Here is a 24,061-nt window from a genome sequence, read left to right as displayed (position 1 = left end):
TTACTAAAATCTCTGAGGAGCTTGGAACCTACTTCCCAAGGGTGATTTTGCCCCTTCAATTCCATGGTCTGGCCAATTCCACAAGCAAAACTTCCCATTGCCTTCCTCAAAAGGGTATAAGACTGTAAGTTGTCAATTCACACCCTAAAGGAGCAAAATCTACCACACAAAATGCTACTTCCTCTCTGTAAAACCTCAATTCAGCACTCCATGAGCCCATACTCCACTAGATCTTGCCTAGTAAGGTTGATAATGGCTTCAATTTTTTAACCTTGCCCTCATAGTCCTTTTTTTTAATTCATAAGAAAATTCCATTAAATAATGGCAAAGGAGGCACCACCCAACTGCACATGTAATATACAAATTACACCATAAAAGAAAACAATAAGAAATGGATGCATAACCAAACACTCAAACCACATCCCATGTTAATGCAAAATTTAGAGTCCTCCAGCCACAACACAGAAGGCATTCAAGGACCATCTCCTTAAACTTCATAATTGGGAGTTCCTCACCCTCAAGGATGAATTTGTTCCTCACTTCCAGATGCACAACATCAAACACAAGGATACAACTTTTCATGCCTTCATCTTTTTATCCATCCATAGCCACCCTTCCACACCCACACTGCGTCAAACTCTTTTTATTTATCCATAGCTACCCTTCCACATAAGGAAACGCCAATGCTCATAGCTTCATCTCTATACTGTAGTAGAGAAGAAGGGGGTTTGACATTTCTCATGTCTCTCACATATATAACACCAGTCCATCCAGAAGGATTTTTCCTCTTCTTATCAGTTGGTTGACTATCAAAAACCTCTCGTCCTGACTGTCACAATCCTCTCCTCAGGATCTTTCAATACAAAGGAGCCCCTTTTTTAACAGGTACTAAAGCATTCATATCTCTTTCCACCACCCCTGATCACACATTAAATCCCCATATGAAAGCAACCTCCCAGCATTCTTTTTACCCCATCTGCAAGTGGTAAAATTGAGTCACAAGCTACTACACCAGGATGCCAATTTATCAAGTCCAAGAAGTGGGCAGATGGAGATCTACCAGTCATGGATGCCATTTGGGAAAATTATTACGTGGAGTTGACTATTAGGACTGATACAAATACTACTTCTGTAGGAAACATTATAATTTTATAGTTGCATAGTCACAATTCCTTTTCTGAGTAATGTCAGTTAGTCACACAAAATTACTCGAATGGATCCCTCTCTTACTTCAAAACAAGAAAAATAATAACCAATTTCAGATAAATTAATGAATTAGCCGTTATCAACTGATCGTACAGTAATTGAAAAAACAATAATAAAACATCAAATTCCAGATTTAAATTAAAAAATCCATGAATGTAAGCCTGCCTTTCAAGCGATCCTGATTCAAGAAGGATCAACTCAAATCAAGAAGCAGGAAAAACCTCTGCAACTTTAAGAAACCAGAACCGCCAAAAAGGAAAGAGGTGAGACACTCTACTTGTAATAAAATATTATATTACAAAAATAAATAAATAAAGAGTAGAGAAAGATTACTAGAAAACGAGCTCTTCTTGGAAAAGAGAGACAGATTTGCAGTCCTTCGACCACTGGAAATGCTCAATACAGACCGATTGTTGGCGGATGAAACCACAGGAAGGCGAATTCCAGAGAGAGTGTACACCATTTTTCCCTCTAGGGTTCTTTTGAGAGGAGCGAGAGCGATCTTGTGAGCGTTGGTTTTAGGTTCTAGGCCGCTATGACTTGTGAATGATCGGATCAGCAGATATTTTCGTGATATTGGGAGTTGTGCTTACTGCCAAGAGGAATGGAGCGCTACGTGTGGAGTCGTGAGTTGCATGGAGACAGGCGGTTGGGACCCAGCAGCCCACGCTCCACCGTCGTCCGTTCAATTCTGTTTCCCTAGATAGGCGTTAAGTGTTAACGCACAAGTGGCCGCCACGTGGGTTCGCTTGCTCTGAAGATCTGGTGCGAAAGGCGGTGGACGTGTCACGTGTGCTCCCTAATCACTTACCCTTTCTCAGTTTCTCTCTCTCCTTTCCCGATTCAGCTCCCTTTCTTGTATTACGCCTCCCAAACGGTACTTTTTCGATTTCTTTACTTCTAATTGTATTTCCAAAAAAATAAAAAAATATTAATAAAAAAAAAAAGGAAGAAAACAAAAAATAGACATCCTGAAATTGAATGCACAGAATAGAACTTCCCGTCCATCCTTTTCCTAACCATTTATTACTAGTTTACCTGTGGCACGGTGCCCTTTTACTTCACGTCAGTATCCATGTTGTACTAATCCATTTCCTACAGCGACGTTAACGGAGCTTACGCATATCTCTCTCAAGTCATGCCCCATCCTCGGCCCCTGTTATCTCATCATGCCGTATTCCCCTTCCCCTCCCCACCCACCACCCCCCCACCCCCTCCGGGTTATTGGTTTGCGTTTCGAATCAATTCCACACTTATTCTATTGCGAAAATGCATCAAAAAGGGCAAATGATAACAGCATTCGATCAAATGCAATCGTAGAAATGGAATTTTAGAAAAAGCTATTCTAGCAACCACGTAAGTCAAAAGTGGAGGTCACACCACCCCCTCTTACAACAGCATATCCATGTCCTCCAAGAATATGCCTGAAGACATCTTGGACCCATATCTAGATATTATCGTACTTCTCAGATTGCTTTCTGATTTTTGACTTGACACGGTAGATACATGTTGACAATGGAATCAGGGGTACCCAGGAGGACGGTGGTGAATGCTTGTTGATGGGCCTATACCCACTGGACGGATCCATCTGCTGAGTCAGTGTCCACCTCACCCCTGATCAAGTAAAACAATCATCTAAAGCCCTCACTTCATACTTTCGAAAATATGAATTTAGATATGAAAAATGAGAATAGAATTTTATTTAACTTATGTTTTTTATTATCATTTCATAGTCCATTAACATAAGAAAGATTTCAATCCATTGATGGAATTCATAAAAATAATATGTGCTTATTCTAAGGTTTCACACAATATTAAATTCAAATCTCATAATCCAATCCTCAAATTTCAAATTCATCTTTGCTATGATATTAATGTGAACTATTTTATGTTCACACCCACTTTTAGCTAATAAGATATGAGAATTCAACTCCATATAAAAATCTCATCAAATTCTAATATCTTCAAATGATGTGTGGATGTCACAAAAGGTTAGCTCCTTGGATGAGGCCGATGCTACAACAGAAGCATGTTAAGCAATTCAAGAGTCAAAAGAGAGATCAGGAGCTAGCTTAAAGCCTAAAGGATACTAGTACAGCTGTTAAACTAGCAGTTGAAAAGGCGAGGAATGGATCAAGGCCGGTGATGGGCATGTTTCAGGCTCCTGACTTCTTATTGCTTGTGTGATTCTTGGATTAGCTGTGACAAGAAGACTAGTTTGAAACGAAGCCAAGCAGGTACACTGAGTAGGAAGAAGGAAGATGAATATGAGAGAATATGGCAATGATGATGATGATGATGATGGAAAGGATACAAATAGGAATAAAGCTGCGGCCAATGGTGGCAATGGTCCAAGCTCCGCAGGTTCAAGCACCGAGTAAGAGCGATAAGCATCCTGTGGACCCCGTATTTCTACTCATGCGCTCCCATTCGATGGCGAAACCCGCTTTTTATTTGAAAATGATTTATTTATTTATTTATTTTTAAAATGACTTAAAGTCGCCACTTATTTTTATTTTATTTTTAAAAGAAAAAATAAAATAAGAAAAAAAAACTCTAAGTGTGACTCTTTATTTTAGAAAAGATGATATGTAAAAAGTCAAATCCAAGCTCGGGGGTCAGGTTACTTATTGGGAAGGTATGGTAAAGACCCTCTAAGCCCTTAAAATGAGTCTCTATTAAATATGATGAAGCAAACATGATAATTAACTAATAAATCAAAAGATACCCAAAAGAACATCAATCTAAAAATAATCGAAATAAACAAGAGAGACAAAGAGTGTACCTTAGTAATGAGTTGATTACTTCATGGAAAACAAAGGTTAATAAACGAACACGGGATAATCACATGTGTCACAAAGCAAATCAATCAAGCATGACAATTAATCAGTCAATGAAAAAAAATCACTGATATTGGGCCCCACCAAAACTTGATTTATTTTTACATGAATCAATTCCGTAAATTCCATTACTTGGAATTACAAAATTAAATTCATACTTATTTTAAAATATTTTAAAAATCAAGAACGATGTGAAAATTGCTTGTCGGAAAGAAAATGACAGCAAATTTTATTGAAAATTTTGAATTTTTAGAACCTAAAAATTCTAAGGATGAAAATTTTGGAGAGACAAAATTATTTGAAAAACTAAAATTTGAAAAATTATTTGAAAACTAGAATTAGGGAAATTATTTTTAAAGTCAAGGATAAAGAAATGGAAGATGACACGTGGCCCAAAGGTTGCATGCCAAATGTGGTCATGCAAACTGGAAGCATGCAGAAGTGGGCCCAGGGTAGAGATAACCACAGGAGTGAAGTCCTGAGCATGATAAAGCTCCCATGAAGAACTATCGAACTGTGTTGTCCACCACTATCCAGCTGCATCCAGGAGTTTTCAGTTGCTACATCAAACATTGCACCATTTCCATCAGCCGTGAGAGCAAGGTTCTTAATTGATTCAACCTTATCCTCAGGCAAGAATCTTCTCAACACCCCATATACAAAAGATAGTGTGCAGATTGGTTTCCCAGCCTCAAGAAGTACAGTCACATGGTTCTCCAGGGTGATGAGAAGTGATCTACTCTTTATCTCAGTATAACCAGAAGCCTTTGCAAGTAACTCAACTACCGATAGACCAGAGGTATTCAAGAGCTCCTCAGCAGCAGATTTGAATGCAGGAATTACGCTATCAGAAACTTGGGTGATTGTTTCTGCAGCTTCTACACCGGCAGATTTGGCAACATCAGCAGGTAGACGAGCAGATACATATACGAATTTTACTCCAGTCTCTTTTTCTATCTTAGAGATATTGGACCTTCTTGGATCAAAAGCATTACAGCAACCCTAGCATTGTCTGCTCTTCCTGTGCGTCCAGATTGATGGGTGTAAGCTTCGACATCTCGAGGAGGCTCACACTGGATGATTAACTGCACATCATTGATGTCCAACCCTCTTGCCGTTACATTTTTGGCCACTAGTGTCATGAAACTCGGAAGATGGAACAACATTTTCAAGCTTTTTCCCATTGAAGCCGTCAATCCCAACGTGGCACTTAGCATGACCATGCTAGCCGGTCTTTGAGGTGGAAACTTCCACAACCTTGCAAGGGCGAGACTTAGTGACAATGTACCCGTTCTGGAGGATCGTGCCAACTTGCTGAGAATAGGCCTTGGAGGAACCCGGTACTTTTTCCCACAGTCATATTTGTGAAGGTTGCCCAGATTTTTAAGAACAACATACCCTCAACCAAGACAAGGTTTTGTTTTACAGCATAACCATTTTCCCTTAGCCAACATATGTAGCGTTACAATTTAGGATGGCTCATCATGAACACTTAGGAGAACCTTAGAGAGCCTGAACTGTTCTGGAAAACAAAGGCTTGAACTCTGCATGGTATTTGATGCCCGAAGCAATGCATTTAGGATCCACAGTGGAAGAAATCTGAACACTTGTAGGTTTACGGGGGGTGATGAGTTTGATGGGTATGAAGGTTGAGGAGGCAGATTGGGTCAGATTGAAGGATGGGGACTGGTAGATGGGTGAAGCTGAAGGTGGTGGGCATGAGAAGTAGTTGGGGGAATGGTGAGCTAAAGGTGGCCATGTGCATGGGACTTCATGTACGTGGGAAATGAAAGGGAAGGGATCGAAAGTGTGTTGGGTGTGAGGGGTGATTGGATGAGCATTGGTGATGGGTATGGTGGGTAGTAGGTTTTGCAAAAGTTTTGGGTTGTTATTGGTGGAACGAATGATGAAGGGTAGTAAGGTACTTAGGTTTAGCGGGTTTGGAAAGATGGGAGGATGTAGTGAGATGGGTATCGGTTGTGGGCAGTGGGCATGATAGATGAGTTTAGGATTGAGAACCAGTGGGCACGGGCACCTTCCATCTTCAGATAAGCATCCCATCTAGATGGCCATTTAATATTGTTTTTCACAAATTCAACCTCATGGGTGAATGATCCCCTCTCTGGCTCCCTAATTATTTGAGACTTTTCGATTTCAGTTGGGCAGCTAACAGGTGTGAGATTGTCATACATGCTGTGTTTGGACATCACCCCAGAGTTAAATTTCACACTGCAAGGATAAACTTCAAAACCAACTATTTCAAATCCCGATGCCTTTTTCTTATCAGAATCAGAAATTACACTCATACCTTCTTCTCCAGTGCCAAGTATCTCCACACCAATCCCCTCGTACTCGTGAACCAAAACTATGAACTTGACGTGATTGATGATGTAATCATCATTACTTTGCGGGAACATATACCCAACTGGAAATCCAGTCCATCGGATGTTAACCCCATGTTGCTTGGCGAACCTCATTGCAGGCAGGTTATCTAGAATCATGTTCACTTGATACAGATCCCGAGTTCTCTGTTTTTAAAGCTTTACATCATGCTCATTCAAAGGACTTATGGTGCAGAGGTAGATCGCCTTGTTGACATTCATCCGGAACCGATAAGGCAAGTTGTCAATTTGATCACCCATAAGGAGCTCTCCAAGATTCTCAGCACTTTTCTTTATTCTTCCAACGGGTTCGCAGTAGGGGTGAAACTATAATAGCTGAAAGGAAGTTCAGTCTCGGTAGATGTCAAGGAATTCACTCTAGCAAATATAAGTTTGCCTGCTGAGTATGTATGCATATAGCTGCCCGGAAGATAAAATCCTCTGTATTCAATTCAACTCTCAGAACATCATGCTTGAGAGCAGTGAAGCCATTTGGGCATGCTGCCACTACTGCCATTTCCACTCAATTCACCAATTTCCCAAACTGGTTATCCACAGATTTCTTTCTCAAACAGCTCTTGCAAAAATGCCATACTACTAAGATGAGCAGTGCGAGAAATTAGAACCATCAACCTTACCAAGTTCCAATCAATTTTTTATTCTTTTCTTTTCTTTTCTTTTCTTTTTCTTGAACCCCAGCTGCATCAATACTTTCCTCACTCTGGAAGTGAACAAATAATCTCTCCTTTAAACCTTGAGTCAACCGCATGCATTGTTGGTCATGTGAGACTTCTGGAATGTAAGCTCTTCTCACTGAAACCCTTGGAGGACTGTGATGATGGTGATATTGATGTTTTGCCTTTGACCGGTGAACCAAACAGGAAACAGAAACATGATAAAGACCCCAGGAGGCATCGTTTGATGTGCAAACCAAGAATAAAACAAAAGGATGTGCACAGTCTAACACTCTCAACAGAAGTAGGCACTAAAACAGAGAGTGAACAAGAACAGAGCATGGATTGTGAAAAGAAAAATGAAATAACAAATCATCGAACAAAGCCCTGTTTCATACTCTAATCAACGGGCTTAAATGTGGATGAGTGAAACCAAACGAATATTAAATGGAAATCAAAACACGTTTGCAGACATCTCATGGGGAAACTGAAACAAGGCCAAAGTAATCTTCAACAAAAATTCAAATAAGTGAGGGATATGAACACGCCATAACACAACCAAACCAACCTAGAGATCAGTTGAAATACACATGTAGCATTTGATGTCTACTCCCAATCAACAAACAACACTCAAGAACCAACAGAAAAAGAGAAAAGAAGCATACCGGTTGAAATGAATGTGAAATCCATAATAATCATACCTGAAAGTGCTCCTCTCCAGCAAAGTGTGATGGATTTCTAACTGTTCTTGCTCCAAAAGTTCCCCAGAAAATCCACGAACTGCCCTCCGGTTTTTCTTCTTCCCTGAAACCCTCCAAAAATGACCACCACAAATGAATGTCCCTCTTAACTCCGGCAACTAACAATTCCCACTCAAAGAACACTCAGCTCTCTCCATTTTCACTCCTTCTTCTTCCCTCCAGCTATCTCCCTTCCCAAGCTGTCTTAAATTTTTCTCCTCTCCCTCAAGCAGCCTTGCTTCCCTGGTCATCTCCCTCAAGGTTCCCCCCTCCTCTCTATCCAGCAACAAAAATGCTCTCCTCCCTAACAGCCTGCTGCTCTCAAATCTTCAAAACCGTTTCCAAGAATATTCCCCCCAACACGTGTCGTTCTCTCATTGTTTCTTTAGCCCACTACTATGATTTCCTAATGGCCAATCCTGGGGCAACACGTGGATCTCTAAGGTTCTTCCACGTGGCAAAATAACACCTGCAAAAATACACCCCAAAATGGGGGTCTACACATCCGTTATCGTTTCTCTCTCTTTGTATTTTTGTTTTGGTTGTAGTTACCTTACAGTGATAGGCATCCGAGGAAGACTTGCTAGCATGTTGACTCTGTAGTGCTACAACACTATATTTTGGACAGTAAATTCAACTGGAAACTAATTTGGTAATGACTTTATTGATTAACTACCCAGGACCACCACATATGATACGGGATGATGGTAGACATTGTCACTAATTCGCCCAACCAATTTCACAACATAAAAGGTAAGGATTGCTGAAGAACCAAACTAGATGATTCTAGTATTATTATATATCGTAAAAACAATTTAATTGGTTACATCTGCTCCATAGCATGAACATGATCGTATCCTTGGCTGAATTAGAGAGCATATGGACAAGCTATTTTGCCAACTTATCAGTATCACGAACGACCTGCATCGAGGGAAGCACAACTGCAGCCACTGGATTTTGCTCCAGTCCACCACCTTCATCAATAATCAGTCTTAGGCCTTCAATGTGGAGTTTTCCATGGTGACCACTTACCACAATGGTTGGTTTCTCTGTCAGCTCCTACAAATATAAACATAACATGTCTGACCTTTAATAGGTTCCATATCGTAAGAATGACATTCTAAAATATTTAGCCATTTGCAGAACAGAAAGTCATATCGTGATCAACAAAATTAATTGCTTGTGACTACTGCAAGATGAAATGCCTGGTCTGAGACTCTGAATCAGTCAAGAAGAAATGCAGGATTTGGTGAACCCTCACCTTTGGGATTTCCCATACACTTGCCCTCCCACTGAGAGGCCCCACCTTGGGCACCCGGGTGTCCTTGGCTTTCAACGTTTTCAATTGCTCATCAACTGCTTCATCTCTCTCTAGACCAGCATGCACAGCAATCAATTTACAATGTTTAATTCCTTCCTCAGTCTGTATACACACATCATCCTGGAAAAGGCAAAGACCTACTTTCATTCAGTTTCTTTCCTATAAATTCATATAAAAATTACAAATAATCTCCTTATCAATGTGCTAAAAATGTAAAAGAAGAGGTAACAGAACAACCCATTTCAGCTTATTTCCTACAATTCACATCAAATCACATACCGAATGCTTATCAGGATCATCAATAGTAAGATAAAACAGGGTAGAGAACAGGTCTGACCTCTTCATGGACCCAGACCATGTCAGCAAGAAACTTCTTGTGTTCATCAGGAACTGCCTTAACCAAATCTGCATACATACATTACTTTCTCAAATCAAAACTAGTACAACCAAAGCATAATTGAATGACAAAGAATCATACTGACCAAACACAATAACACACTCGACATTGAATAACTAAAACTCATAGTATACAAGCAAAAGATTAACATTGAATAGCCAAAAATCATAAAAATAGAAAATAAGAACCCATTCAGCATTGCACATATAAGATTCACACTAAGGAAATTGAAAAAATAGGAATGAATAATCAAATCTAATAACCCATTAATATTGAATAACCACACACAACACTAATCAAATACAAGAACCCCTTCAGAAATGAAGATCCAACAATCATACCAATCAGACATAATGACTCATTTGAAAATGAATATCTACTAAACATGATACCTAACAGAAGAACCTATAGCATAACATGTAAGGATGATATTATACCAGCAGAACCATGGGGAACACCATAAGATTCAAATGTCAGTCTAGCATCATAAATAGAACCCTGATACTCAGTGCCCTTAGTAACATTGAATTTAACTTTAATTGTGCCGGCCCACCTCCTTCCCTGTAAATGCATGTTCTCATACCCATCACCCTTAAACCACCCTTCCCTCTCTTCACTCGATGTATACTCCTTCCACGTCTCCGAAAACTCCGACCCATCCGGCGGCGGAGGCAAAACTCCAACGAACGCCGCGAAGGCGAAGTCGTGGTTTCCTGAGAGAAAAACGTGGGATTGGTTCGGGTAATTGGAGCGAAGCGAGATCAAGAAGTCGATAACCTCTCGTGTATCAGGACCGCGGTCGCAGTAATCGCCCAAGAAAATGATGAGGGCAGTCTGGAAATCAACTGGGTCGATTAGGGTTTCGAGATTGGACCAGAGATTTTGGAGCTTGGTGATGAATCCATGGATGTCACCGATGCAGCAGACCAGTCTGGGTTTTCTGGGAATGGAGTGTTCCTCAACACCACCATTTCGGCCTTCCATTCTGGATGGCTCGCCTGACAGCCAGAGCAAGGATTAACCGTTGAATGAAAGAGGTCGTTGGTTATCCATTTGGGCATATTTTTGTTAAGCCTATCTTATACTCTTTTTGAAATTTGGGAGTTTCTTAAGAGATTTTTAGACTTAACCAGCTTCCAAGAATTATTAAGGCATAGGAGTAGAAATTTTTTACCATGGGATTTGTTCTTTATCATGAAAAATTAGGATCCGTTTGATCATATTTTTTAAAAAATAAGACCATATTTTTTTAAAACTTGTTTTTAAAATTTGTTTCTAAATTAAGGAAAAAAATCAATTTTGTAGTGTTTTATAAAAATAAGGTTATTTGGTAATTTGTTTTTAAAAATAAAAAAATAAAAAAACTTATTTGGATAAATTGTTTTTAAAAATAATTTTTCACATTTGGTTTTATAAAAATATTACAAATTAAACTTATATAATATAAATTAAATTTAATCGAAATCTTATTAAAAATAAAAATAGTTTTGTAATTATTTAAATAATAATAATTTTTAGTAAAATGTGTATAATAATAATATTATAATAAAATCATAATTTCTTTTTTATAAAAAGGTATACTATTTTAGAATATGTTAAAAATATAAGGACATTAACATCTTTGTACTTTTTTTATTAAAAATGAATAATAATTTTTAACAATATTTTATTTAAAATGAATAATCAATCAAATTTAATTTTTTTACATGAGTCAAGTTTTTTATTTTATATGTATCTTATTCTTAATTTAAATATTGATATTTATCTATTTATTATATATTAGTTTGAATTGAAAAATAATATATAATTTGAATTAGAGTAGAAGATAGAGTTTGAATTATATAAATATCTATCATCATCAATGAGAATGGTACACCATATTTTATTTTTATATAATGTGCACATGTGGTACTAAATTATGAAAATAATATTTTAAAATGTTTTGATTTAATTTATAATTAGGTTTTTTAAATTCAAAATTATTCTTAAAAATTAAAAAATTCATTAAAAATTTTAAATTATTAATTACATATTACTTAATTTATAATATATTTACCTAAATTCAAAAAGTATATTTATTGTATAGAAAAATAATAAAGTCATGACTAATAATATATTTGTTTTGATCTATAATTTTTTTATTGATTAAATCTATTTTTTAAGTTCCAAATTATTTAAAAAAAAATGTTAAACACATTAATAAATTTAACACAAAGTGTCAATTGATTTGAAGTTTATTTTTATAATGAGAAAATTTATAAAAATATAATTATGTGCAAATAAAAATAATAAAGTCATTGTAAACCAATTTTTATCCATAAATTTATGATATTAATGAGTTTATTATTTAAGTTTGAAATTATTTTTAAAAATTATCAAACTTATTAACGAATCCAACACGTTAAATCTTGTTTAATTTTGAACTTATTTGCTTCATTAAAAAAATTAGAAAATAATGATTTTATGTAGAAGATAAACAATAAAATAATTTTAGACTCATTTTTATCCATAAATTTTTTGTATTGATGGATCATTAGTTGAGTTTTAAGTTATTTTTAAATATTACTAAACTCGTTAAGAGTATGTTTTATATTGATTTTAGGAAGTGTTTCTAATTTATTTTAATATTTGAGAAATAACAAATTTTAAACATTAAAAATTTTAAAAACACTTCCTAAAATCACTGTCAAACGTACTCTAAGTCTTATTTAGTTTGGAATTCATTTGGGAAAAAAATCAAAAAATAAATATTTAATATAAAATAAAAACAATAAAATCATTTTAAACCATTTTTTATTCATTAATTTTTATTATTATTAATGAATCCAATGCATTAAGTTTTCTTTGATTTTGAGTTCATTTGCCTAGTCAAAAAATATAAAAAAATAAATTTATGTAAAAGATAAATAATAAGGTTGTTTTAAATCAATTTTTGTCCATAAATTTTTCCTATTAATTGATTTACTATTTAAGTTTAAATTATTTTAAAAAATAACTAAATTCTTTTTAATAAATCAAATGCATCAAGTCTTATTTAATTTGAAGTTTGCTTGCCTAAAAAATTTACTAATATATATAACATAGATATTCAAAATAAATTTTGGTATGACTTACTAACACTATTGAGTTTCATAACATTTTAGTATTAATTAAATGGGTTTTGAGTTTCAAATTATTTTTTAAAATTAATAAAATTTATGTACAAAGTATAGTTTGATTTGAAATATATTTGTTTAATGAAAAATTTTAGAAAAGTTAAAAAAAATTCTGAAAAGTACATGTAATTTAAAAAACTCATTTTTTAAATTTTTAGACGTGAGAAAAATTGAGTGATATCATATTTAATTTTATTTGTTTTCAATGGTTTTTTTTTTCAGTTTTTATGTTTTTCTTTTGTTTTTAAGAACGGTGAAAACATTGTTTACTCTTTTTTTTTCTTTTAAAAATTGTTATTTGTTTCACTTTATTTTTAAACACGGTTTCTAAAGAATAAAAGTCAAACAATTTTTTGTTTTTAAAAATAAAAAATTATTGTTTTAAAATCACTGGGCTAAACAAACTCTTATATTTTTGTTAAATTTATCTTACATTTTTTTTTTCTTTTAAATTTAGGACTTTTTGGAGAGATTTTTAGACTTAACGAGTTTCCAAGAATTATTAAGGCATAGGAGTAGAAAATGTAAACTGCTTGGAACACTCGAGGGCGCAACATTTTGAGCATGACTACTTGGGTGATGATTAATCAATTGCCCATTTGTCCGCAGCGTCCAAAATGTTTTCTTGGAATTGTTTAGTGGTCACATAACCGATTGCCCAAGCATTTGATCACACCAAGGATTGTAGTCAGCTCATAATGTTCTTCAATGGGAGAGTGATCTAAATGGAGAGGAGACAGAATACATGAATGATGGGATTACATAAAGAGTACACGGCAACAAGTAAAAACATAAATATTCATTTATATTAATGCATTCGTTTGTATATTATGTGGTTGTGGTGGAAAATTAGAAATAAAGAATGATAATACACAAAGCAGAAGAAACAGAGGTGGCTGTTTTGATCGCCTCCCTCTGTGAGTAATTACACCACAATTGAGTTACTACGGTATGGATAATTCTAACGCTAGCGCGATCAGGACTGAAGCTTGTTATCTCCTTTGGAAGTTGAGGAATCTGATGCCATAGGCAAAGACGAAGAAGAAGAGGGCCACCCAGACAACATGGGCCACCGCAACAGCTGGGAGGAAGTCATACTCAAAGCCCAAGCTTTCTTTAAGGAACAGCTTCAATGGCACGTTCCCTGATCCAGGTACCTCCAGTAGCGCATTTTTATCTCCCACTTGAGAGGTCACTAGGCCATAAAGTGTCCATGCCACAGGAGAGGCCCAGTAATACCATCTCCACCACACCGGAATTTGCTGCAGTAGTGGAATGGAGGAAACTTTAGTTTTTGAGCAGAGACATGTATTCAAAATTTAGGAACATTAATCGTTAAATATAGTGAAAAATGTCTAAGACATGGATTTTAGAACCGAATAAAACAAGTGTCATCATTCTGGCATGGCTCAAAAATTTGCCTTGCAAATAAATTGGAATTATTTGCAGTCATTGCCATGTTTTTTAGAATTCGTGACTTGGTAAAGTATATGCAATAATAGCAGAGTTATGTAAGTTTAATGAAAATCAGGTATAAATAAGTCCGGACAACCCACACTCCCCCACGAAGAAAAATAGTGAATTTGGGTTTTTAAGTGATGAATCCATATGACTTCCATTTTCCAGCATATATAGGAAATGACATGTGGTTGAGATCACTTACTGGCCTAGGAATGAGAAAACCAGAGAACAGATTCCAGAAGCTCAAGAAGAAGGACATAACAATGGCAGCAATTTGGTGGCCAGGAGTCAGTGCAACAACCATCATCCCATACATTGTGAAGTAGATGAAGCACATCAATATGTAGTAGTAGAACCACAGGAACTTGCCCACCTTCCAGTCAAACCCAATCATGGAGTAAAGAAGAAGAGTGTAGACAATAGTTTGAATTGCAACATAGATTGCCTCTATGGACACCTGCAGAACATGAAGGATAAGGAATAGTTCTTCAATCAACTATTAAAATGTATGACAGGGTTCTATTATTTCCATTATTTTACAAAATAATATCGTTCATCTTCTTAGTTAACAAGTAATTTTCATTTGCTTTTCCCTCAAAGTACTAGGAGAAAAATAAGCACAATCAGTTTCAGCTCCCACCCGGAAAAAAATGGAGAACAATTGTGCTGAGTTACCTGAGCAAATGCGTAAGGCAGTGGAGAATACATTCCAGCTGCTCTTTCACGATAGAAAACTGTTCTCTCAATAGCAACAATAGACTGCACTGCAGAAGCATTCGTAGCTCCAAGAAAAAGTACAGCAGCATACATAGCTCCCAAAAGATTCATTAGATCTTGTTGTTTGGTCCTGTTATTAAAATAATTTCCGTTAATTACATATGCTCATACCAAATTCTCAGCCAGCAGAAGAAATAGAATATTTTAAGCTCCTAGAGTAATTACAATGAAGGAAATTTTAAGTTCCTTTTGACAGTATGCCAAAACCAAATTGACTACATGGTACAACTACAATTTCAATTCTAGACAGTAATCACCATCAAGAATTTTGCTCATCTATAAAACTTTTGTTGAAAAGGAAACAATAATGATGCCAACCAAAAAAGGATAAAAAGAATGGTGATATTAATAACTCACGTCTGCTCTCCTTTGTTCCAGAAGATAACACCAAATAAAGCACCAATGACTATCGTCATGAAGAACCGTATAGCGTTATACTGTGGGTTCCTCCAGTAAGACCAATGCTGTTTCCAGAAACAGGCCTTGCACTGTGTGCTAAATGGTTGGGAGAATTCAGTTGGGAAGTAAAGATCCTTAGACGCTGGTGGTGGAGTACTGAGCTCTTTAATAAGTTCCTGATTCCTCCTGAAAGTGTATCGAGGGAATAAATAAGAACATTGAATCTAAAAGCAGAAGGGATGTTAGAAGACAATCATTGCCAACTAACAGTATTGCATTTAACTTACTGATAAAGGGAGGAGTTGGCATATATTTCGGCAAAATCCACTTCCATCTGAGCCTCAACTGAGGAAGCACTGACCACAAGCATCCATGTAGCAGGATTGGAACCCTCCTTAATCTTAGGAACCCCAGGAATAGCCTATAGCAATTTAAAGATATCAGTCAGCCCTGTAACTCCTTGCAGTTAAAAACTTGCTACTTGGTGAGAAAGGGAACATAGAGCATGCATAGACACAAAACATTTTGGTTTGGTTGCTAATGGTCCAAGCAAAATAACAGGGAAAAAATAATTATCACTTACTTCAAAATATTCTACAAGTTTGTGAGAGTGGCGACCAAGAGGTCCAGCATAAATAACTTGCCCTCCCCTCTTCATCAACAGTAGCTGCAACAATCCCAATATCAAGTTGAAATAAGCACAATAACAGCATCGAGAAACATGGAAATAACAAACTTCAAGAAAAAAAAAAAAAAAGAAATTGTTGAAATCAACCAATACCTCATCAAAAGCTTCAAAAATGTCTATGCTTGGCTGGTGAATTGTGCAGACAACAGTTCTTCCAGTATCCACTGTATTTCTCACAGTTCGCATGACAATGGCTGCAGCTCTAGCATCAAGACCTGATGTTGGTTCATCCATGAAAATAATTGAGGGGTTAGCAACCAACTCTACAGCGATTGTCAGTCTCTTCCTCTGTTCTGTTGAAAGACCATCTACTCCAGGAAGCCCAACTAAAGAATCCCTCAGCGGTTTGAGCTCAACTAATTCCATTACTTCCTCAACAAACATCTATCGAACAAATGAGAGAAAAGAGAGAAAGAAAGAGAGAGAAACCAAAATAGGATTGTTAGATAATAGAAAGTCAGTAAAATTCCATGAAAGCTTAGAAAGAGATAAGCCTTAGTGATCAGGTAGCATACCTTTCGTGTTTGTGTATCAACGTCTGAAGAAAGACGAAGCCAAGCCGAGTAAAGAAGTGATTCATGAACAGTAACATAGGGTGAATGAATGTCATTCTGTTCACAGTAACCACTAACCCGAGCAAATGTTTTTTGATTCTTTGGGTAACCAGAAATGCTGATACTTCCTTCAATATAGCCACCAGTCTTCCTTCCTGCTAACACATCCATCAAGGTGGTTTTCCCAGCACCACTTACACCCACTAGTGCTGTCAATATCCCTGGTCTGAATGCACCACTAACATCTCGCAGCAATTGCAGCCGGTCTTCTTCAACCCCTTGACTCTTCATTTCCTGGTATGGAAGACCAAACTTTTCACCTCAATGTTCACTTCTACAGTCAAATTCTTCTTTCCAACAAGAACTCGCATTGGATATTATTTAACAGTGTGAACCATTTGATTTTCTACGCAAACTTTAGAAAGGGGAATAAACTAAAAGAACAAATATAAAAATCAGATTTTAATCATTTAAATTGGTGGAAATGAAATAGATGATCAATTTAGTATTTTCTTACTGATATTAGTTTTCTTTAAGATCACTTTGTACAGCCCAGCAGGAGTGTCAGACTAGATAAGTTTATGAATATGGATAGAGATGCTTGATAATGAGAAAACATATTTCTCAAAAGATATAGAGGCACTTATCATGGTTATAAAAAGGTAATTGTCTAACTTCCCAAGATACCATATTTTTCAAAGCAGACTATTAAAAATATTCAAAATGCAATCATGTCTATAAACACTAGAGAATGGAGTATTTGTAAAAGAGTGACTTACAGCAGGCATATCCACAAAGTAATTCACATGCTCGAATGCAAGTGAGAGGGGTTGGAAGGGCAAAACCATTCCCCTTTTGGGTGCATTTTCTGCAGAACCAACAATTTCTGAAGAATTTATAACTGCCATATCAGTGCCTGTAATTATTTACAAAATTGTCAGACAATCAGAAGAAGATGACCACGGGAGTTAATACAATGTTCTGCTGGTTCAAGTACAATGCTCTATTGTTTCAAGTCTTAGGATCTTAATATTGCAACATCTTTACTCTTTCTTTCTTGGTCTAAGGTGAAAGTGAATGCTTATTGGACAGGAGCTGTAATATTAATTCAAAAGCACAAAAATTTATTCTATTTTTAATAAGAAAAAATTTCTTTTTAGGAAATCCACTTCCTTTTTTCTGGCTCCTTTTATGATTTCTTCAGTAGACAACCTCTTTTTCATTAAACAAGTAGAGTAATTTAACACATGATGAACCCTTGTTGTAGGTAAAGGGAGGCCAACAGATACAAAAAGTCTTGAAAATAGCTCATGGTTGTTACATAATAAAAATATTGAAGTTCTGCCTCTGAATGTTTTCGAGGAAAGCATATAGGCCCAAACCTTCAGTGCTGTGCTGTCCAGAGGATGCCTTATTCTTATTTTTGTCATCTTCCTCATTCAAGATTGCATTTTTTGTATCACCCAAAGCTGAAATTTGGTTTTCAGAAAAAAAGGATCGTCAACACTGGAATTTTTTACTTTCAAACAAGAAACATGATAAAAAGATAAGGTTACTTACGATTCAAGAATGTCAATGCTGCAACAAATAAAACATTAAAGAGAAGAGAAAATGCCAAAAGTGCTACAACACAAATCCAAAACCAATATTCATCCACGAAAAAGCCTCTGGACTTGAGAAGGACTTTCCCCACTGTAGGTTCATTGAATCTGGAGTCTGTATTAGGCTGCATTGAGACAATGTATAATAAATTTTAATGATGGCTTATGGGTTGGAACATTAGCGATCACTAACAAAGATTAGATTTGAACACACTTATGTACTGCATCGCAATGAGAATAAACAAAAGAAGAGATTCAAACTAAAAAGAAAAAATTAACAAGTTTTTCAAACTAGTCAGAGATCTTACAGCGGCCCATCTTTTATCGAGAAATTCATTCATGACTATGGCATTCTGACCATACATCATGGGAGAAATATAGTATCCCCATATCATAAATGGCTCAATGTCATCTGCAGGCACAAAGAAAAGAAATACTAATACTAATTTGATTTCCCAACAAAGCTAACAACCACAAAGAAAATCCAATATTTTCACCAAATATCAAATAACATCCACCAGTATGGGGAGACAGCTTGGTTCAACAAAAAAAGACCTGAGTGAAAGGAGATCACTACTTACTTTTGGAAATGATGAATCCTCCAAGCACAAAAACCATTAGCAGGGTGAAGGTACCGAGGGTGTTTGCAACAACCTGTGTCCTTCCCACTGCAGCAATGAACCGAAACAGGGAAAGAGCCATCTGATGTATACCAAAGAATGCCAGGAACTGTCGGAAAAACCTAAAATGACGGATGTGCCACATCAGTAAAAGGAATTCAGGGGTGTCATCTAGTAGTAAATCTAAATGATCACTAAAAACAGATAATGCCAAGAAATGGCATGCACTAGAAAAGAGAAACATTTGATCCACCTGCTGGCAGCCGGAGCAAACCCAATTGTGTAATAGGTAAGAATGATCCATATCCCTGATTCCATAAATGATAGAGGGATCCGAAGGACCCAAATTGGCAAGGCAAAAGCCCATGCAGGATAGAATAAGAAATCCCTCTGTTTAAAGAAGACAGGAAGCCTGAAAACAGTCATTGCAAGCTCTGCCATCCCATTGAACATCACATTAATGAGACTGAAAAACAGTGCCCCAAAAAACTTTCCTCCATCTGCTAGAGTTCCATGTGGCATTTGTGTCCTCAAGAACACAGTCAAAGCGATCAAAGACATGATTGTGATCTGGGTGGTCTTGAATATGTACACAAATGAGTTACGCTTCATTAGCAGCCACTCCCTTGCGAAGCAAGCCTTGAAGAGTTCATAATTGGAGATACCATACTTCTCAGTCACCAGAGCAGCTGGGTGGGTTCTGGTCTTATCATAAGGAACACTAAGCTCTGCAGAAAGCTGTTGACCGACATGGAAAGAATTGAAGGCCTCCACGAAGTCAGGAACTGAGGCATGAGTATAAGGTTGGTTCCTTTTATACCAATACTGTTCTTGGTCCTTCTTGGAAGTAACTTCCTGCAGAAAGTCAGCAACACCTTTTCTTTCGGGGCATCTAAAACCCATGTATTCAAAGAACTCGAGGACATTCTCACGGGGACCTTGGTAGACAATCTGGCCATCTGAAAGTAGTATAATGTCATCAAAGAGATCATATGTCTCAGGTGCAGGCTGTAGAAGAGAAATGATCATAGTTACATCCATAATATGAACCATTTGCCTCATGAACTTGACAATCTGGAAAGTGGTGGAACTGTCCAACCCTGTAGATATTTCATCCATTAAAAGAACTTTTGCTGGTCCAACCAGCATTTCCCCTGCACCCAGTTAAATGAAACACTATTAGACTGCAATGAGTATCTAAAAATGTTAATAAACAAACTGCAATATCCATGACAGAACAGACAACCAATTAACCACTAAATTAATGGGGCAAGAGATAAGTGCTTCTGTGCTATTAAAATCAGGAATAGAGAGTACTTGATTTTCCACAAATATTGAGTGATTATTTTGACCATTAGCTGAGAATATCACCAAATAGTATTGTGCACAGAAAGAATTCCTATATCTGAATCCAGTGCTAAACACCTCTGAATTGATTCATCCATTGGAAAAGATCCATAAAGCAACATGAATTGATAAGCATTTAAACTAAAAGAATAATTAGAAATCAGAAAACAAGAATAAAATGACTACTGTTAAATTAACAAGAAACAGGAACATAAGAGAATTCAAGGAGAGTCAGAATTCTATACGGAGCAATTTATGGTTTTGCTTAACAAACAAAAATGAAGTTAAAACATTGTATCGTGTGTGAAGAAAACAACCGTCTTGAAAACGTACCAGTAGTGACACGCTTCTTTTGTCCACCAGAAATACCCCTTCTCATGTCGTCACCAACCATGATATCAGCACAGATGTCCAATCCAAGAATCTGTTAGAAATTCTTAAGAATTAAATTTCAGTATTTATCTTGTTAAATAAGAAAAGAGGTGCACCAACTTGATATGGGGAAAGTGAACCTTGAGAACATAATCTGTAACCAAACTAGTTTCTTGGCCAGACATGGCTGTGGCTTTCATGAATGCATCAATCTCAGGATCTGGTTTAATTCCTGCTTCTCTCTCTCGTCTTGAGAGTTCTGCAAGCATTTCATATCTTGTACCAACCCCCAAACACCGTCCTGAAAAATCTAATGTCTCTCTTACTGTCATCTCTCCATGGTGAAGATCATGTTGGCTAATATAAGCACAGGTTCTCTGAGGAATAAATTCATCCAATTCATGACCACAGTAGGTGACTTTCCCAGATACCTGTTCATAGCTCCAAGTTATCAGTAGGCATAAGGAAAATATAAACCTCAAAATGCTTATGCAACTGCATGGACAAATGATAATGGTAAACAATATTTGGTAACACACCTTTAAATCATGATCAAGCTTCCCTGCAAGTGCCAACAATAATGTTGTTTTCCCTGAGCTTGGAGGGCCCAGCAGAAGGGTCATTCTGAAAATCACCATATCAAATATTAAAAAATGATGTGTAAAGGCCGTTGCAAGGCAGAAAATGAAAACCATCTGATTCATTCAAGAAGACAACAACTCAACATTTTTTTATCAGTAAGCTGAAGAGTAGCATTAATAAAGTACAGAATGGAATTGCTAAGGTAACACTTTCCAAATACAAGACCCAATGCAATATTAAATATTTTGCAATGTTTGCTTGTTTCCTATAAATTCAGTAAAGGTTAAGTTAGCAAACATCATTTCCCTACCCAAAATGGAAGAAGGAAAATCTTTATAACTTCAAAGTTACCTTGACGGTTTTACTATTCCACTAACATCTTTAAGTATCTGGATTTTTCGTTTCTTAGATGGTGCAAGGTGAATCAATCCGAGAACTGCCTGTTGTCCATGACAAATTAAAATAGAGGCAAATCAGTTTTCAGAGCAACACTAACCATTTCAGTTTATCCATCTAAGTCATGTGTGTATGTATATATATATAAACTCAAAAAATCTAGCTTCTTCGCAATCAAATAAAACTGTAAAAAGTAAGTAAGAAATCTAAAATTCTAAGTCAAATAATATCTTTCAGATTCAGTTTACCTAATATTTTCAAAACATTTTATATAATAATGTCCACCCAAGAAAACTAAAGAACAGGACAAAGGCCATGACGATACTGACAATACCGTTGGCAGCTGGACAAACAAACCCTTGTTGACAAAATTGAGTCCTCTGTGATTGAACATACAGAATAACCTCTCACTTGCATAAAATTCTTTTGTTTTTTTCGCATCCTTGGGACTGTTAAGGAAAACTATAAGGACATTAAGGCTAAGAAAAAAAAAATCTGAATCATTAACCCTCACTTGATTAAGAGAATTTGCAATAGAAAGAAAAGAAACTGCACTTTTAGATCAAAAATGTTTTGGAGCTGAGGAAATACAAACCACATCTCAATTGAGCCGAGGAGAGTTCTTCAGTTCTTTAGGATACATAAACAACATAAAACATAAAATGAAAATTGAGATTCAATGGTCTCTATTTTCCTCACCAATTCTCTGAACAGCAAAACAAAGATTGAGAGGAAATAATAAATAAATAAATAAAAGGAAAATACTACCTCTATTGTGTTCAAAGTAGCATTAAGGAGAGTAGGAAGTGCTCTACTCCCGACATACACGTCTCCTTCAATGGATAAATTTTGATACCGGACTTCAATCTTTGGAGTCTCGATTCCCACTCTGAATCACCCAAAAAAATTATTTTTAAAAAGTTGAAATATCCATATCAAATTAAAGCTAAAAAAAACAATAATAAAGAAGAAACAGATTGATCACGAAATTCACCTATCAGTACGGTCTCTAAGCCTGTGAAGGAACTTCTCATTATCATCTTCAACGACCTTGAGAATACTTTCCATTAATTGCTTCTTATCTTGAACCCCAAGCTTGGTGACATCAACGTCATCGGTCACAACTCTTCCATTATCAAGAACTTGCCTAAGCATGCCCCTACGCAATCGATCATACGTCGGAAGCCTTTCTATCGCCGCCCACCGGAGCTCTTCCTCGTCGTCCTGGCGTCCGCTCCGGTTAAACACATCCGGTGGCGCAGTCCACACCTCCCGGAAACTCGAGGACGCCCAACTCCGCCGGCTACTCGTGGATCTCGCCAGATCATCTCCGGCCAAAGCCGACGCCATTACGATGAAATCAAATAAAAAACGAACCCCGAAAAGTTAATGCCACAACAGACTCCAATGATTTATAAATCTCAACCAAATCCCAGACCAACTGAGTACAACAAAATCTCAGAAATATCGAATCTACTCTTCCCTCGACGTCTATACCATGGTGGTGACCGTCGCACCGGCAAGTCCAGGCCGGAAAAACTTACTTGTATGCGCAGCGTGACTTCAAAGGGCCGTGGAAAACTTACAAATTGGTACTGAAACAGTGAGAATATGAGATGCGGAATTCAGGAAATAAAAAAGGCCTTGAAGGAACCAAACACACAAGTTTATCGGACCAAGTGACGATGGAGTCAATTTTCCCACCAGCTTGGCTAGCTCGAAAATGTTTGAATAAAGGTGCCTGCAGTGGGAGTGACCTTTCGCTTTAAGAAACCACTGACCCCTCCTATTTCATTCCCTACTCTCACTTATCTTTCCTTGGAACTTTGAACGCCGTCATGAGACTGCTCCCACAGCTCCATTTGCTTGGTTCGTAATAAATCAATGATTATTATATTACCATTCCTGGCCGGCATTGCCTCTGTTCCCTAAATTGTTAGAAATCGAAGGATATGCGCTTAACATGGCCTCAACCGCAACCTCCGGGATTTATCTATCAAAACGCTTCTAAAAGGCAACGTCTTTTCTTATAAGAAAAAAAGGAAAAAAATTTAACCAAACTGTAAAAGTTTAGGGATTTAGACGTACTGATATTTCGAGGATTAAATCACAGATTTGGAATTCTCTGTTTTGTTTGCACTAAGAACCATACAAAAGTAAATTTTTTTGGTCCGGCTCTGCCCAACTACTTGGAAAGTTAGCAGCACATGTCCCAGCGAGGGGAAAAGGAAAACCAAGAGCACACAAAAAGTTGCGATATGAGTCGGGACGTGAAATGCAGTTGTTTGAAGCGCGTGACCTCAGTAGTTGTACGATGTCAAAAAGATTGTCTAATGTTCACTAGTTGGGTGCATCTACCGGCTTGTAAGTGGTGTTTCGGATGTGGTTTACAACTTTACATAACTAGCATCGCACCGGATCCTGGCTGTCTTCTAGAAGCGAGAGAATGGCTTCAAAGTTCAAACATCATTTGCTTGTACTAAAGCCAAACATCGACCTTGGCGGTTTTAAACTTTTCGGCTCGTATTCGTCAAGAAGTTTAAAATTGTA

At 36.8% G+C, this 24,061-nt stretch overlaps 3 protein-coding genes across 4 annotated transcripts in view; all 3 read right to left on the bottom strand.

The window, feature by feature from the left end:
- Window positions 1–2,325, bottom strand: part of LOC100254475 (1,4-alpha-glucan-branching enzyme 2-2, chloroplastic/amyloplastic) — a 44,580-nt gene extending 42,255 nt beyond the window's left edge. The window contains exons 1-2 of one of the 2 annotated variants that reach the window (XM_010655748.3): window positions 2,245–2,325; window positions 1,540–2,106 (exon numbers count right to left, since the gene is read on the bottom strand). In XM_010655748.3, coding sequence (XP_010654050.1) covers window positions 1,540–1,669 — 130 coding nt within the window. In that variant the 5' untranslated portion in view covers window positions 1,670–2,106; window positions 2,245–2,325. Of the gene's footprint in view, window positions 1–515; window positions 815–1,539; window positions 2,107–2,244 lie in introns of those variants that run through there. The other variant, XM_010655749.3, reaches the window with a different exon arrangement.
- Window positions 2,326–8,473: 6,148 nt separating this feature from the next.
- LOC100261391 (tyrosine-protein phosphatase RLPH2) lies at window positions 8,474–10,669 on the bottom strand. Its single transcript, XM_002283214.4, has 4 exons — window positions 9,997–10,669; window positions 9,500–9,567; window positions 9,103–9,282; window positions 8,474–8,900 (listed from the first exon to the last, which is right to left on the bottom strand). The coding sequence occupies exons 1-4, from the start codon at window positions 10,541–10,543 to the stop codon at window positions 8,730–8,732; spliced, it is 966 nt and encodes a 321-aa protein (XP_002283250.1). The 5' UTR covers window positions 10,544–10,669; the 3' UTR covers window positions 8,474–8,729.
- A 2,827-nt stretch (window positions 10,670–13,496) lies between these two features.
- LOC100264776 (pleiotropic drug resistance protein 2) lies at window positions 13,497–23,501 on the bottom strand. Its single transcript, XM_010655751.3, has 20 exons — window positions 22,506–23,501; window positions 22,280–22,400; window positions 21,467–21,555; window positions 21,073–21,157; window positions 20,674–20,964; window positions 20,495–20,585; window positions 19,068–19,968; window positions 18,776–18,936; window positions 18,503–18,606; window positions 18,154–18,319; window positions 17,976–18,062; window positions 17,373–17,509; window positions 16,555–16,887; window positions 16,133–16,423; window positions 15,935–16,018; window positions 15,639–15,772; window positions 15,310–15,537; window positions 14,851–15,022; window positions 14,378–14,632; window positions 13,497–13,976 (listed from the first exon to the last, which is right to left on the bottom strand). The coding sequence occupies exons 1-20, from the start codon at window positions 22,859–22,861 to the stop codon at window positions 13,707–13,709; spliced, it is 4,356 nt and encodes a 1,451-aa protein (XP_010654053.1). The 5' UTR covers window positions 22,862–23,501; the 3' UTR covers window positions 13,497–13,706.
- Window positions 23,502–24,061: the final 560 nt, after the last annotated feature.

Source organism: Vitis vinifera, chromosome 8, assembly GCF_030704535.1.
Source record: "Vitis vinifera cultivar Pinot Noir 40024 chromosome 8, ASM3070453v1".
NCBI classification, from domain to species: domain Eukaryota; kingdom Viridiplantae; phylum Streptophyta; class Magnoliopsida; order Vitales; family Vitaceae; genus Vitis; species Vitis vinifera.
Note: the sequence above shows the minus strand (reverse complement) of the source record. Positions and strands in the feature narration are given on the sequence as shown.